This window comes from Macadamia integrifolia, chromosome 9, assembly GCF_013358625.1.
Source record: "Macadamia integrifolia cultivar HAES 741 chromosome 9, SCU_Mint_v3, whole genome shotgun sequence".
Lineage (NCBI taxonomy): Eukaryota > Viridiplantae > Streptophyta > Magnoliopsida > Proteales > Proteaceae > Macadamia > Macadamia integrifolia.
In genome coordinates this window covers 32,929,866-32,945,958 of record NC_056565.1, presented here as the reverse complement: position 1 = coordinate 32,945,958, position 16,093 = coordinate 32,929,866, and the positions used below count along the sequence as shown (strand labels likewise).

Here is a 16,093-nt window from a genome sequence, read left to right as displayed (position 1 = left end):
GGATTGACTTGGTATAGGATCGGTGGCAATTCGTACCGGTATTGATCAATAATGTATCAGTCTTATAGTACAAACCTGGGGTAAAATTGTCTTAAAAAAACTCAATTTTTAAGGAAAATTAAGGGCAAAATTGTATGATAAAGGCCTTTTCATGTAGATCCATGTTGATATCCGATCTGTACTGATGCCCACTCTGATACCTTGTAAAGTGATATTTTACCATTCGGATTCAGGGAACAAACGGAAAGGGAATATGAAGTCCATGACTACATCACGGAGAACTTGGGCAAGTGTATTGGTTTCAATAAACATCTTATGGTGCTCTTTATGGTCTGTCTAGCTTATAGGGTTATGAACAATTTATTTAACATAAATATACGAAGTTTTCTGTTTTATTTGATTTTTCTCTTTCATATTAAAAAAAATCTTGCGATCCAAATTGAGATAAATAGGCCAAATTGAACTATCCCTTTTCAAACCAGTGCATTATTGCATAAGCTTAGGAATTGTAAAGAACATTTCAAAAAATTTTAAAATTTAAATTTCAATAAAAATTGAAAAAATAAAAATAAAAAACGTAAAAAAGTGTTTGGAAACAAAATCCACCCCTAGGTTACGGTCAGCTGACCGTATTTGTGTGCGTACGGGTGTGCCAGAATCTTTCCTGACCGGATTTAATAGTAGATCTGACTTCGATCAAGCGATTTGGGCTATCCTCTTGGCTCAATCGTTCCAAGAACTTTTTGATGTTCTTTGCAGAAATATGATGCAAGAATCGAAAAATATGAAGACAAATGATAATTGAAGTACATGACTTCAAGGAAGTATAACACTTTAAAAAAAAAATGCTAATCTAAAACACGAAAGATAAAAAACGGAATGAAAGAAGACTTGATATTTGAGTTTGTTTGATCTGTTGATGATGCCTTATTTCTTCCACCATCGTCTCTTTTATAGTTTTATTTGTAAGATCCTGCTCTCTTGGCAATTTGGTAACTGCGGGAACCCATGTGCCATGTCCTTAATGGGGTAGTTATTGGAAGTACATTCCCTTAATTGGTTGTAATTGCCTTAATTGCTTAAGCCATGTGTTTGTAACTTCCATGGAACTAATCCACGTTTGTATGAACTATGTTGATTGACGATTGGTCAAGCTGGTCGAAAAGTCAGAATCGCTTAGCTATAAAAAGCTGCAATGGTCAGCTGACAGTAGAAAATCACACTCAGTCAGCTAACCGTAAAAAGTCGCAACGCTCAACTGACCATAGAAAATCACAATCGGTTAGCTGACCGAAAAAAACGACAATCAGTCAGCTGATCGTAAAATGTCACGATCAGTTTGCTCAATCGTTAAACTGATTGTCTTGTAGGCCAGATTTGCTTAAATCAAGTACCAACAAATAGTAATAATAATAATAATAAGTGAAGAGGTTAGATATGTCACCGTCTTTCCTTGAACTAGTGGTTCAACCAATGAGAGGGATATAGGGGACTTTTCCAAAGATAGAAGGAGAGAGGAGAGAGATAGAAATAGATCAACCTTTTCAATAAGAATAATAATAAGAGCACACAATTATGGGGGTGATAAGCAAATAATTGTAACTTTTTCAATGGTTAGATTTTATTTATTAATTTGGCATAATTTTTAATATTTATAGTATTCAAAAATACTCAAAATATGAAAATTTTTCACACAAATAATGATAAAATATGGGACAAAGTTTTTTGTTCGACAGAGGTCCCAATGCCACAGACACAGGTGCCACTCTCACATGGATAACGCTTGCCCAAATATAATATTCAATTATGATTTTATTATTTAATTTAAATTCTTTAAAACATTGAAAGAAAATCATTTCAACAACCATACGATTTAGGTTGAAAGAAAATTATTTCAACGATCATATGATTCATGTTGAAATAACTATAAAACTTGGGAGATCTGAATCCTTGGCCGGTTCAGGCAATTTAGGTCGGGATAGGAACTTTGGTAGAACTCGACCACATAAACCAGCTTAATTATATAAGTTGAGAGAACCTAGATCATGTTAATCCACACCAAATCTCTTTTGTAACATATGCAAAATTTTCCTCCCTATGACATGTATCTAATTATAAAAAATATATTGACGTATTTCACTCGATTTGTTGTATCAATTATTCATAAAATAAGTTAGGATTTAAGTATTAATCTTTCATTTGTTTAAGAGCAATAATACATAGCATATGAGATACAAATATTGTGACCTGGTGGTCAAGTGGTCAAAACTGCCTCTCAACATTCTCGGGGTAAGGTTGCATAATTCTCTCCCCCAAATCTCACACATGTGGGAGCCTCACTCGTGTACTAAGTATGCCACTAATACATAGCACATGAGATAATTTGAACATACAACCGTGAATGGTGATGGCCTTGATGGCTGTTGTCACCCATTCAAGCCAAGGAAAACAAATACAAGGGAAATCTATAACTTAAAACATGGCATTAGATCACAACAGCTACCCCATCAGAGAAAATTAAGAAACCACAGTGATGATGTGATATACAAATTGCAACACAATCAGGTAGTGGTGAGCTCAAGTTGAAAGATGACAAAATGGCAGTATAGGAAGCAAAAGAAGAAATTGATCAACTCAAGCTGAAAGACAATCATCGGAAACCTCTCCGGCCATGGCCGTCGTGAGAGACTTACTTGGAGGGGTATGGCACTGGGGACAAGTGGGATTGAGAGTGAGAGCGGGAGTGGGAGTGGCAGTGGGTAAGAGGCCTATTTGGCTTGGGCTTGGATGAAGTAGAATTAATGAAATCCTTCAAGTAATTGAGGGTAACCACAGCCCTTCGGGAATCGATGAGATCGATACCACCCCTCTCTAAGTCCGTTCGTTTCTATACTTGATTTTCTCCCTTGATCTCATCAATTACTTGGATTTTCTCCCAACAGTGAGTGATATGAACCGATTAGAACCTCCCCTACTATCTATTATAGTCTCCTTTCTACCAAAAAATTATAGCTCTCCTAACTCAATTAAGAATCCAAACCCATAACTGATCATGATTTTTAAGAAGACACCACGCTATATTAAGAAGTAAAGCTTTGTTGTGAACCGAACATAATCTAAAGCCAAGGCCACCATGGGATTTAGGTTTACATAGCAACTTCCATGACATAGGACTTTATTTATGCTGATCCTTTCCCTCCCCTCTCCAAAACTTTGAAGTAACAGAATCCAACTTATAACATATTGAATTTGGAAGTGAAAAAGACATCCAGTATGTAGGTTTAGAACGAAGAATAGATTTAATTAACACCAACCTTCTAGCCTTAGAGAATAAGGGGATTTTCCGCATACCCTCCTACCCTTTGAACAAGGCCTTGCCAAATTTAATTTTTATTCTTAGGAAAGAAAAGCACTCCAAGCTGCAAGAGATCATATTTTTAATTCCCTCTCCCACACTACTACTAAATATAACACCATTTTTTAAAAGTAATTAATCTGCTGTCCTGAGAGATCTTGAAACAGGTTCAAAATAACATGCAAAGTTTGAATATCATTATCATCAGCTTTACAAAAGATAAACATATCGTCAACAAACCACAAATGNAAAAAAAAAAAAAAAAAAAAAAATCAACGTGAACTGGGAAGAAACCAGTAATGTTGATGGCGCTAAAAAACCTAAGAAGAGGAAGAAGATACAATGAAATCGGAAATCACCATAAACAGAACCTGAGCCTCGTTGGGATCATTGACCTCCCGTCCATGGAACCCACCCTCCCGGAATCGAGCCACCACATCAACACCCTTCCCCTCCAACATCTTCACCAAAATTCTCTGCCTGTCGATCAACGGATCCCCTTCCGATCCAGTCACCAAACACCTCCCCAACCACCCAACACCTCTCCCTTTCTCTGTACTCTCATCCACCATCATCGGATTGCAGTACCAATGGTCACGATTGGACCCAAGTGGCAACGACAACTCCCACATCAGATCGGTAGCCGACAACGGCAACGCCTGATCGTTGACCGATCTCAGCTCCGATCCCGTCCTCTCCAACCCACCAAAGAACGGCTCGTGCAAGATAACCCCGACGATCTTCACGGGCTCTGTCTTAGTGGCACGTAAGCCGGCATGGTAAGCAATATTACCACCTGAGCTGTCACCCATGAGGAAGCACCGTGACAGATCATGATCCGCCACCACTGCTTGTAATTGACTCTCATTTTTCAACCAATGGATGGCTTCGACGGCGTCTTCGTATGCTGCGGGGAGACGGTGTTCGGGAGCGAGGCGGTATTCGACGGAGACGACAACGGCGGGTAACTGGGCAGACATGTTGGAGCAGAAATTGTGGACGATGGAACAGGATGCGCTGGCGTCGATGAAGCCGCCGCTGTGATAGTAAATTATTACGGGGGGTTTGGGAGTGGAGGGTGGAAGTTGCTTGGGTTTGTAGATGCGAAGCCAGGTGTTCTTGGTGGAGCTGAGTGGTACGTCTTTGGTGAACATGGCTGAATCAGGGGGTTCTTCGTCGATGGCGGGCAAGTGTTGGTGGCGGGTGAGAGTGCCATCCGGGTTGACCTCAATCTTCAAATATTCATAAGGGTCGACATTGCACTCTGCCATGTTCTCTCTCTTGTTTGAAGCTTTGAGGCTATCCTCTCTGCAACTGGTATTTAAGGTTAAAACGGTTCAAGAGTTGAAGCTTCAGGGAGAGGTCGAAAAGCCTATTTCTTGGCAAGCAAGCGCATTTTTTTTTTTTTTTTTTTTTTTTTGATAAAATCTTGGCGAGCACGCCACAACTAATAACAAATACTTAGTAGTCATTAAGCATAATGAGTGTGTCTCTCGCGTCTACAAAATACAAAAGCTGGCGTACGAAAACGTCTAAACACAGTCCCTTTGTATGGAACAAAATTTCGCTGCAAGCTGCAACCCGTAAGTGGCAGCACCTCATGGATCCACGTTTATTTGAAATTTTATTATTTTTTAATTCAACTTAGGAGAATATTAGAATTTTAAATTTATCATCAATCAAAGAAAGACTTCCTATTTTACCCTTACTTTGAAAAAGAATTCCTATTTTTTAATCCAATTTAACAGTGGGAAACTTCAGTGGAGAGCAATGATTCCATCGAATTCTCTTCATAACTCAGTATGTAATTCCTCCTCTTAATTGAAAATATTTGCTACGAAAACATCGACCACAGATGAAAAATGAGATCTTTTGTAATGATCTGCTGGACTTCGTTCCTCGCTAGGCTTGGAATCATGGAGGAAGGGCTCCGGATGTACGCCATTCCGATTTGAATTCTTTCTATCGTTCCAATTTAGAAAAAGAAAAACTGAATCAGTCTCTGAACAAAGAAGCTAAATATATATTATAAATTCGAAGAAATTATGCAAAAAATTATCTTATATTTTAGGGAAAAAATAGCGAAGAACGAAGAAGAGGGGGTTTAATTAATTGAGTTGCGGGAGGAAAGAACGTGAATTCTTTCTCCACGAGGGGAAAGACAAGGAATGGTGATTTGTTTCTATCATGCTAATTGCCAACCAACTTAGATGATGTTTCTGCTAAGATTTTAAGAAAAAATTTTGTGATAAATTTAAGGTTGCAGTTAGTCAAAGAGAGGGGAGCTTCATCAATTTTTAACAGAGTTTGACTAAATCTGATTGGTTTCGTCTCAACATGGCAGTAAGCTCATAAGGCCCATTAATTCAAAACCGAATTGGGCCGAGAGAGAGAGAGAGAGAGAGAGAGAGAGAGAAGAAGAAGAAGAAGAAGAAGAAGAAGAAGAAGAAGAAGAAGCGTACAGGAGAAGAACTTGTTCCAAAGTTCGCTTTATTATTATTATTATTTTTCCCTCAAAGTAAAAGGGTAAAATAGGAAGCCTTTCCTTGATTGATAGTGAACTCAAAATTCTAACGTCCTGTTAAATTGGATTAAAAAATAATAAAATTTCAGACAAACGTGGCTCTATGAGGTGTTGCCACGTACGGGTTGCAGCAAAATTTTGTCCCTTTGTATGTACCATGAGATCCGAGTCATCGATATGGGATTGACTGGGTATAGGATCGGTGGCAATTCGTACCGGTATTCATCAATACTGTATCAGTCTTATAGTACAAACTTGGGGTAAACTTGTCTAAAAAAAACTCAATTTTTAAGGAAAACCAAGGGCAAAATTGTCTGATACAGGACTTTTCATGTTGATCCATGTTGATATCCGATTTGTACCGATGCGCACTCCAATACCTTGTAAAGTGATATTTTACCATTTGGATTCAGGGAGCAAACGGAAAGGGAATATGAAGTCTATGACTACATCACGAAGAACGTTTCAATAAACATCTTGTGGTACTCTTTATGGTCTGTCTAACTTATAGTGTTATAAACAATTTATCTAACATTAATGTACTAAATTTTCTGTATAATTTGATTTTTCTTTTTCATATAAAAAAAAAATCTAGTGATCAAAATGGAGATAAATAGGTCAAATTGAACGATCCCTTTTCAAACCAGTGCATTATTGCATCAGCTTAGGAATTGTAAAGAACATTTCAAAAAATTTTAAAATTTAAATTTCAACAAAAAAAAAAAAAAAAAAAAAAAAAAAAAAAAACGTAAAATAGTGTTTGGCGATAAAATCCTCGCCTAGGTTATGGTCAGCTGACTGTATTGTTGTGTGCACGAGCGTGCCAAAATCCTTCTTGGATGGATTCAATAGTAGATCTGTCTTCGATCAAGTGATTTGGGCTCTCCTCTTGGCTCGATAGCTCCAAGGACTTTTCGATGTTCTTTGCAGAAATATGATGCAAGAATAAAAAAAGATGAAGACAAATGATAGTAACTCATAGACAAAAGGAAAATGCAATCTTGTCTATGTTGATATTCAATATAACAGAAATACGATCAACTGCTCTCTGTTGATGTTAAACATATCATAAACAAGATCTGTTGTCTCTGTTGATATATATAGACATACCAGAAACGTGATCTGTATCTCTGTTGATGCTAAACATGCCAGAGATGTTATCGTTACACTATGAATTGAAGTACATGACTTCAAGGAAGTATAACACTTAAAAAAAAAAATGCCAATCCAAAACACGAAAGATAAAAAACGGAATGAAAGAAGACTTGATATTTGAGTTTGTTTGATCTGTTGATGATGCCTTCTTTCTTCCACCATTGTCTCTTTTATAGTTTTATTTGTAAGATCCTGCTCTCTTGGCAATTTGGTAACTGCGGGAACCCATATGCCATGTCCTTAATGGGGTAGTTATTGGAAGTACATTCCCTTAATTGGTTGTAATTGCCTTAATTGCTTAAGCCATGTGTTTGTAACTTCCATGGAACTAATCCACGTTTGTATGAACTATGTTGATTGACGATTGGTCAAGCTGGTCGAAAAGTCAGAATCGCTTAGCTATAAAAAGCTTAAATGGTTAGCTGACAGTAGAAAATCACACTCAGTCAGCTAACCGTAAAAAGTCGCAACGCTCAACTGACCATAGAAAATCACAATCGGTTGGCTGACCGAAAAAAAGACAATCAGTCAGCTGATCGTAAAATGTCACGATCAGTTTGCTCAATCGTTAAACTGATTGTCTTGTAGGCTAGATTTGCTTAAATCAAGTACCAACAAATAGTAATAATAATAATAATAAGTGAAGAGGTTAGATATGCCACCGTCTTTCCATGAACTAGTGGTTCAACCAATGAGAGGGATATAGGGGACTTTTCCAAAGATAGAAGGAGAGAGGAGAGAGATAGAAATAGATCAACCTTTTCAGTAAGAATAATAATAAGAGCACACAATTATGGGGGTGATAAGCAAATAATTGTAACTTTTTCAATGGTTAGATTTTATTTATTAATTTGGCATAATTTTTAATATTTATAGTATTCAAAAATACTCAAAATATGAAAATTTTTCACACAAATAATGATAAAATATGGGACAAAGTTTTTTGTCCGACAGAGGTCCCAATGCCACAGACACAGGTGCCACTCTCACATGGATAATGCTTGCCCAAATATAATATTCAATTATGATTTTATTATTTAATTTAAATTCTTTAAAACATTGAAAGAAAATCATTTCAACAACCATACGATTCAGGTTGAAAGAAAATTATTTCAACGATCATATGATTCATGTTGAAATAACTATAAAACTTGGGAGATCTGAATCCTTGGCCGGTTCAGGCAATTTAGGTCGGGATAGGAACTTTGGTAGAACTCGACCACATAAACCAGCTTAATTATAAGTTGAGAGAACCTAGATCATGTTAATCCACACCAAATCTCTTTTGTAACATATGCAAAATTATCCTCCCTATGACATGTATCTAATTATAAAAAATATATTGACGTATTTCACTCGATTTGTTTTATCAATTATTCATAAAATAAGGTAGGATTTAAGTATCAATCTTTCATTTGTTTAAGAGCAATAACACATAGCATATGCGATACAAATATTGTGACCTGGTGGTCAAGTGGTCGAAACTGCCTCTCAACATTCTCGGGGTAAGGTTGCATAATTCTCACCACCAAATCTCGCACATGTGGGAGCCTCGCTCGTGTACTAGGTATGCCACTAATACATAGCACATGAGATAATTTGAACATACAACAGTAAATGGTGATGGCCTTGATGGCTATTGTCTCCCATTCAAGCCAAGGAAAACAAATACAAGGGAAATCTAAAACTTAAAGCATGACATTACATCACAACAGCTACCCCATCAGAGAAAATTAAGAAACCACAGTGATGATGTGATATTCAAATTGCAACACAGTCAGGTAGCGGTGAGCTCAAGTTGAAAGAAGACAAAAGGGCAGTATAGGACGCAAAAGAAGAAATTGATCAACTCAAGTTGAAAGACAATCATCGGAAACCTCTCAGGCCATGGCCGTCGTGAGAGACTTACTTGGAGGGGTATGGCACTGGGGACAAGTGGGATAGGGAGTGGGAGTGGGAGTGGCAGTGGGTGAGAGGCCTATTTGGCTTGGGCTTGGATGAAGTAGAATTAATGAAATCCTTCAAGTAATTGAGGGTAACCGCAGCCCTTCGGGAATCGATGAGATCGATACCACCCCTCCCTAAGTCCATTCGTGTCTATACTTGATTTTCTCCCTTGATCTCATCAATTACTTGGATTTTCTCCCAACAGTGAGTGATATGAACCGATTAGAACCTCCCCTACTATCTATTATAGTCTCCTTTCTACCAAAAAATTATAGCTCTCCTAACTCAATTAAGAATCCAAACCCATAACTGATCATGATTTTTAAGAAGACACCACGCTATATTAAGAAGTAAAGCTTTGTTGTGAACCGAACATAATCTAAAGCCAAGGCCACCATGGGATTTAGGTTTACATAGCAACTTCCATGACATAGGACTTTATTTATGCTGATCCTTTCCCTCCCCTCTCCAAAACTTTGAAGTAACAGAATCCAACTTATAACATATTGAATTTGGAAGTGAAACAAGACATCCAGTATGTAGGTTTAGAACGAAGAATAGATTTAATTAACACTAACCTCCTAGCCTTAGAGAATAAGGGGATTTTCCGCATACCCTCCTACCCTTTGATCAAGGCCTTGCCAGATTTAATTTTTATTCTTAGGAAAGAAAAGCCCCCCAAGCTGCAAGAGATCATATTTTTAATTCCCTCTCCCACACTACTACGAAATATAACACCAATTTTTTTGAAGTAATTAATCTGCTGTCCTGAGAGATCTTGAAATAGGTTCAAAATAACATGCAAAGTTTGAATATCATTATCATCAGCTTTACAAAAGATAAACATATCGTCAACAAACCACAAATGAGTAATCTCCCAACAATTCCTCCCAATCTTAATAACCCTAAATAAATTAAGATCTTTAGACACCTTTAAAATATAGGACAAACCTTCCCTAGTAATAATAAAAAAGTAGGGACTAAGAAGAAATCCTTGATGATCAAGACCTCAAAAGGGTTAAAAAAAAAAAAAATTCCTTCTAACTTAATCGAATAAAATGCCGAAGGCATAATATAACTAATTGGATCACACCAAGTATAACTAAATCCTAAGTATTCAATAGTAGATCTAATGTATCCTCATTCAATCCTATTATAAGCATCTATTTTTAGTACGGCCCATCCCTTCCTATCTTTGTTCTTTTTCAAGAAATGAAAAATCTCATGCGCAATGATAATGTTATCAAAATTTTGTCTATCTTTAACAATGAATTTGGAAAAGAGGAATACAATCCTATGCAAAAAGGCCTTAAACAACTAGCTAGTAATTTAACTATAATTTTATAAAGAGGAAATTACACTCCCCTCCCCTGTAAGTTTTAGATATTACACAACCCTCCCCTACGAAGTTTGTAATTACAAATTCTTCCCTTCTAAGTTGTAGAATATATCAACCGTATCGTGACCGTGAATGAGAAACCGTTAAGTGTGTTAGAAATTTGTATTAAACACCCAAATATCCTTGGTCCAATGGAGATTACGATTTTGCCCTCAACCATTATTATCGTCTTCTTCCTTGAGAAACCATGGGAGAGTTAGGGTTTTTGAACTTGCACTACATGGTTTAAAATCTGAAATCGGAGAGAGCATTGATAGTTTTGGTGATCGATTCTTGTTCATCTTGTTGAAGTCTTGAAGATCGACCTTGAAGATCGACCCTTATTCTCATCTTCTTCCTTGAGAAATTGGAGAGAACGTTGATGGTTTTGGCGATCGATTGGGAGAATATAATCTGTAAAATTTGTATGAAAGGTTCTTTTGGGGGAGCATTTTCTTCCCCAAGGAGTTTGCTTTAGCTTTGGTGCATTCTGTTTCCCCTTGTCTCTATACTATTTTCTCTCTTCAGGTATCGGGAGGAACCCTAGCAACGAAGGAAGTTCGATTGGCCGATTCTTCCATCTTGCACTGTTGCCAGATTTGATAAGTAAGCCTCTCCTTAACTCTCTCAGAATCTCTCTATCCTTCTCTTGTTTGGGTCTCTTGACTAGCGGGTTCTGGAGACTGCTCCGTCTCCTCATCTCTCTTCGATGTGGGTTTTACTTAGCTAGAGATTCTGCAGAAGAATTAGGGTGGGTTTTTGGTGACTTTCAACTCAATGTTGCTTTGCAAGTTTATTTCAGTTCTATTCCATTTTGTTTTCTTAATTTGAAGTATTGAATACAAAGAAATCATATTTTTCAGCAAATGTACGATCATCTTTTTAGTGTAGAGTTGCTGAAGTTGGATTTATTATCTTAAATGAATTCCAGGTGAGCCATTTAACAATATTAGAGGTGTAATATTTGTTTCCATCTCATTGGTGCATATCTACCTATTGAATTTATATAGACAGTGATCAGGAAAGAATTATTTGTGGTGCTATAATTTCTCTTGTGTTTACAATGAAGATGGACTAGGTTGATTCAAGACTGGAGCAAAATGATGACAGTAGGGATCAAAATGGGTCTGCTAGGGGAGATTATAGAGATGAAGAACTTCTTGATGGTTTTGAAGGAGATGTTAGTGAGAAATCAAGGGAATCAAGCAAGCACTAGAGCAAAGACAGAAAGAATAGTCGAAAAGGAGAGAAGGATCACCACAGGTTAGATGGAGTAATATTTAAACAAAGGGGAAGGGGGTGAAAAAGACATTTAACATATGATTCTAACAGTGTTAACACCACAGGGTACGTTTGTAATTACAAACTTCGTAAGAGGTCTGAGTGTAATAACTAAAACAAACAGGGGAGGAGAGTGTAATTTCCTCTTTTATAAATTATTGAAAATAAACTTATGGGCTTAAACTCATCAACATACATCGTACATAAAAAAAAAAAAAAAAAAAAAATCAATAAACACAATCTTTTTTAGGCTCAATTGTTATTAATGTATGATTAACACCAAATGGTAGTGAAATACTCAGACAAAATTATAAATAAATCTTATGATATCTAACTTGACCATATCTCAATAGTTCTGGTGGACAATAGTAGGTATTTGATGCAAGCATCAAATTAGGCTCTTGAAACCAATGAAGTAAAGTTAACATGCCCAAACATGAGTACAAGAAGTGCAGAATTTTCAGTTTCGAGTGATCACAGTAAAATAACGATATCTTCCTCAATATAGGTTGAAATGACTTGATTCCAAAATTTTTTGAACAAGGACGGACTTAGAACTTTGATGACAAAACAAGTGAAAGAAATGGATGGAGATCGATATGAGGCTGAAATGCAACTCTTCTAGGATGCAAGTGAAGTAGAAAATTCCAACTCTTCTGAGATAAAATGAAATTTCTTTAAAGTCTTAAAAAACTTTTCTATGTTTCAAAAATTAACACTTCAAGGTTCAAGAGAAATGTACTAAGCAATTTCATTAAAAATGTAGTCAAAATCTACTTGTTTACATGCAATCTTTGATGAATTTTCATAGGAAAATGAAGAAAATCCTAAAATTTACTGTGATATCTCAACACTTGATCTTAATAATGTTCCAATGGTTGAGAATAAAAGAAAAAAAAGAAAAACCCGAAAGACGAAATATGGGTTGCACTTATCATATATGCTTCTAGCCTCTTTGTAGTCTTCAAGAAAGACCTTTGGAGGGTGTAGTGATGGAGTTTGAAATGCTCTTTGGAGAAGTGCTGCCACATCATCTTCCATTTTGGGAGGTAGAGGGCCTTTAGAATACATAATTGGGCCAGGGTTGACTGGAGCTGAACTTGAGTCAGCCTGAGCTAAGGACCTACCTTGTTTTTATTGTTTCCTAGTCTTGAGCTTGAGCACTTCATGGGTCTTGTGGGGCTTTAGCTTGAATACGATACAATCTCATTAGTTGCGTGGGCTGGTCAAGCTAGCCTTCACTTAAGTGGTCACATGATTTACATAGACCGCATCGGTATCTCGTCGTGGCCAGAGGCGTTATATGATCCAACTACTCCATAGCCTCCTCCATGATAATTGGTATGTAATCATCCATAGGCATAGGAGAGGAGGGTTTTTAGAGAGGTCGACATAGGCTTTACTACCGAAACCCTTTGGCTGATTCCTTCACTCTCACCACCTTCACCTTCCCCTTTTGGACGAGGAACACTCATGAACATAAAGGTCGAGGGTGTATGGTCACTGTAGATTAAGCTGGTAAAATAATGTTAATAGAGGAGCCCAAATAATTATTAATCACCATAGTAGCACGTCAATAGAAGTAGAAACCCCTTCGTTGCCCAACTGATAAAGAGGAGTCTTCATAGCCTTAATAGCTGGGATTGGGCCCCAAAAGCCAAACATCGACACATTCGGTCCTTAACTAGGGTCTCCCAAGAATTCCAAATTGCTTTGCTCTTTTCTCAGTTACATGATTCTTAAAAGTTGAGGGTTTCTCTAAGCAAGCCACATAGCGGAGTGCACCAATAAGTTGCAATGAAATGCTTTCGCACATATGAGGATAGCAAAGTCATTTCTCGTGTGTGTGTGCGCGCTAGCCCCTATGTCTTGTGCATCCAGGGATAATGCGCCCATGTGTGTTGTGCTTCATGGACATACCACTATGTTAGAGTGTGGTTGCTACATCCCAAGTCCACATCCTCTGCAGCAAGTGGTGAGGTGCAATGAGCATTAGACAAGTAAAAGCATTTGGGCACAAGTCCGAAAGAACTCCCAATCACTCGATGCTCACTGCACCCATACAGCGATTGAAGACAATTTTCACACCTATGTCTAAGGATGTGAATTTGTAACTGAAGCCGTTTACCGAAATCGAACTGATCCGTTTACACCAAAACCACAAAACTGTTTAGTAAATGGTGCAGTTAAGGTTTCAAGCCGATTAACTAAACAGGTCGGGTCGGTTTTAACCGCGAAACCCGTTGGTTTCAAATCGAATTGAAACCCTTTAAACCGAACCGTTTAAAACCGTTTAAACCTTTTAAACCGATCCGATTAATCAGTATAACAATTAAATAAAGCAGGGGCAGTTATCCGTATAACAATAAACAATTAAATTAAGTGCTCATCCTTCTTTGGTATGATTTATTGCAATTCAGTTCAAGTTCAGGCTTTAGATCATGAACTTGTAATCCATATATGTTACTATGTTATTATGTTATCATAGATGTTTTGGTTGAACCACCTGTCATTTTAATATTTTATACTATAGAAGGTTGGATTTGGATGTTGGATGATATTAATTCTAAATGTTTGAGAATGGCTATGCAAAGAAATAACACTAGATTATCAAATTAAGACATACCATTGTTAATATAGACTCTCTTATTTGTGGTTGCCAATTATTTTTGGATAAAATTGTGATCTTCAGTTTAGAGATGGTTGCAAGTTATAACTGTTGTTTTATGGTTGTCCTTGTTGGCAACTCGGCCACGTGGCAGTGATGACGTGGCGGTGATGACGTGGCCAGCTTGGGTGACGTGGATGAAAATGATGACATGGCAGTATCCAGTATCACCGATGAGATAACAGAGCAGCTTGGTATGCATGGAGTGGTTTAATACATCATTAATAGGTGGTGCGGGTTTCTGGGTCAAAACTGGCAAAATTGGCCTATTTACGATCGAGGGAATTTTCGGCAGTGAAAATGACATTTTTGGAAGATCGGTTCTTCATAAAAAAGATAGACTGTAATTTACCTAGTCCAGTGCATTTGATTTCGTCACATTCCGATACCGTATGAAGAAGTTACGGCATTTGTGGCAGTCGAGGGCAGTTTCGGCATTGAAGATGAATTTTTTAAAGGAAGTGTTCTGCATGTAACAATACGACAAAAATACAATCTTTCCAACGGTTCTGATTTCATCGTATTCCGATTCCGTATGAGAAAGATACATCATTGGAAATGTGTAGGGGCATTTTGGTCTTTTTACATGGATGATTCAGATGATTGAGTCTTCTAAAAATTCGTAGAGCATCCAGTTACGATTCCAACGCACTTCGTTTCATCTCGATCGGATATCGTATGAAAAATTTATAAGCGTTTCCGGAAAGTCGGTTCGAAAATCCAAACCAAAAATCCATCAGTTGCTCTCGGTGTTGGGTGGGTTTTTCGGAATTTAATTTTGAAATTTGAAGGGCTTTTGTGTAATTTAAAGATTTTGAAGGTCTGAGTTGCAAGGGGTCTTTAAGCACTGAAATATATGGAGGCAGGGGCTTGATTGTAATAAAGAGGAGTAAAGGGAAGTGAAATGGATGGTCAAGATTCGACCACGTAGGCTTGATGCCCATCCAAAGGCTACTGAGATTTTGTGCTGACACGGACGAGATAGATGCTTATCCGAGGCTTCTCATTGGTGGAGTGTATTATATATAATGGTTTGCTGCTTCACTTGATCATATTTGCTATAGTGTTACGCATGTGCAAAAAGGGCTACAGATAGATGCCATTTAATTTGATCTCATGAGATCTAGATTAAACTAGATCTAAAGATCTTGATCCAACGGCTGTAATCTATGTCAGCCATCATGAGAGATAGCCAACAACTACCGTATTTTGTGCTGACGTACCCAATGGCGCGTCGACAACGTATCTGACGATGTCAGCGCTTGCATCATAGTGACATCATCAGTTGACTCGATTATTCTAATCTTACGGTCAAGATTTGTTAGCCGTTTGAATAATTTAATGGCTGAGATTAAAAGTGGATTTGGATTAATCCGATGGCCCAGATTTCACCCCTGTTGCGTGCGCCGCCGGCGTAGCCTACGCCAACCTCCGAAGATTCCATTTTGAGTGTTCTGGTTGGTCCAACTTCAAATGGCCATATCTCCCTCATCTTAACTCCGATTTGAGTGATTCAAGTTGGAGATTCTTCATCTCTCCGAGCTCTACACATCAGAGGGAAGAAATCAGGCAGAGGGGTTGCTGAGGTGGTCGGAAAAACGAGTTGAAGCTCGTGGAAGGCTAAGGATTTAAATGAAAGACTTCCATCCTCTTGCACTTCATCCATAGCCCCCATTAGAGCTTAAGGTAGCAAGTTCTATTGGTTGTTGCCAAGAGAAAAAAAAAAAAAGAAAATAGAAGAGAAGAGAAGAAGAGGAAAATAGAGAAGAAGTTTTTTTTCCTCTC

The 16,093-nt window shown here is 37.5% G+C and overlaps 2 protein-coding genes and 1 long non-coding RNA gene across 6 annotated transcripts in view; 2 read left to right on the top strand and 1 right to left on the bottom strand.

Moving 5' to 3' along the window:
* Nucleotides 1-16,093, top strand: part of LOC122088770 (transcriptional corepressor LEUNIG_HOMOLOG-like) — an 87,715-nt gene that overhangs the window by 55,569 nt on the left and 16,053 nt on the right. The window lies entirely within an intron of this gene.
* LOC122088772 (carboxylesterase 1-like) lies at nucleotides 3,596-4,745 on the bottom strand. Its single transcript, XM_042658102.1, has one exon. The coding sequence runs from the start codon at nucleotides 4,624-4,626 to the stop codon at nucleotides 3,676-3,678; it is 951 nt and encodes a 316-aa protein (XP_042514036.1). The 5' UTR covers nucleotides 4,627-4,745; the 3' UTR covers nucleotides 3,596-3,675.
* On the top strand, nucleotides 10,382-12,202 carry LOC122088775. The gene is made up of 3 exons (XR_006143143.1): nucleotides 10,382-11,110; nucleotides 11,223-11,290; nucleotides 11,429-12,202. It is a non-coding gene; the product is annotated as an uncharacterized LOC122088775 (long non-coding RNA).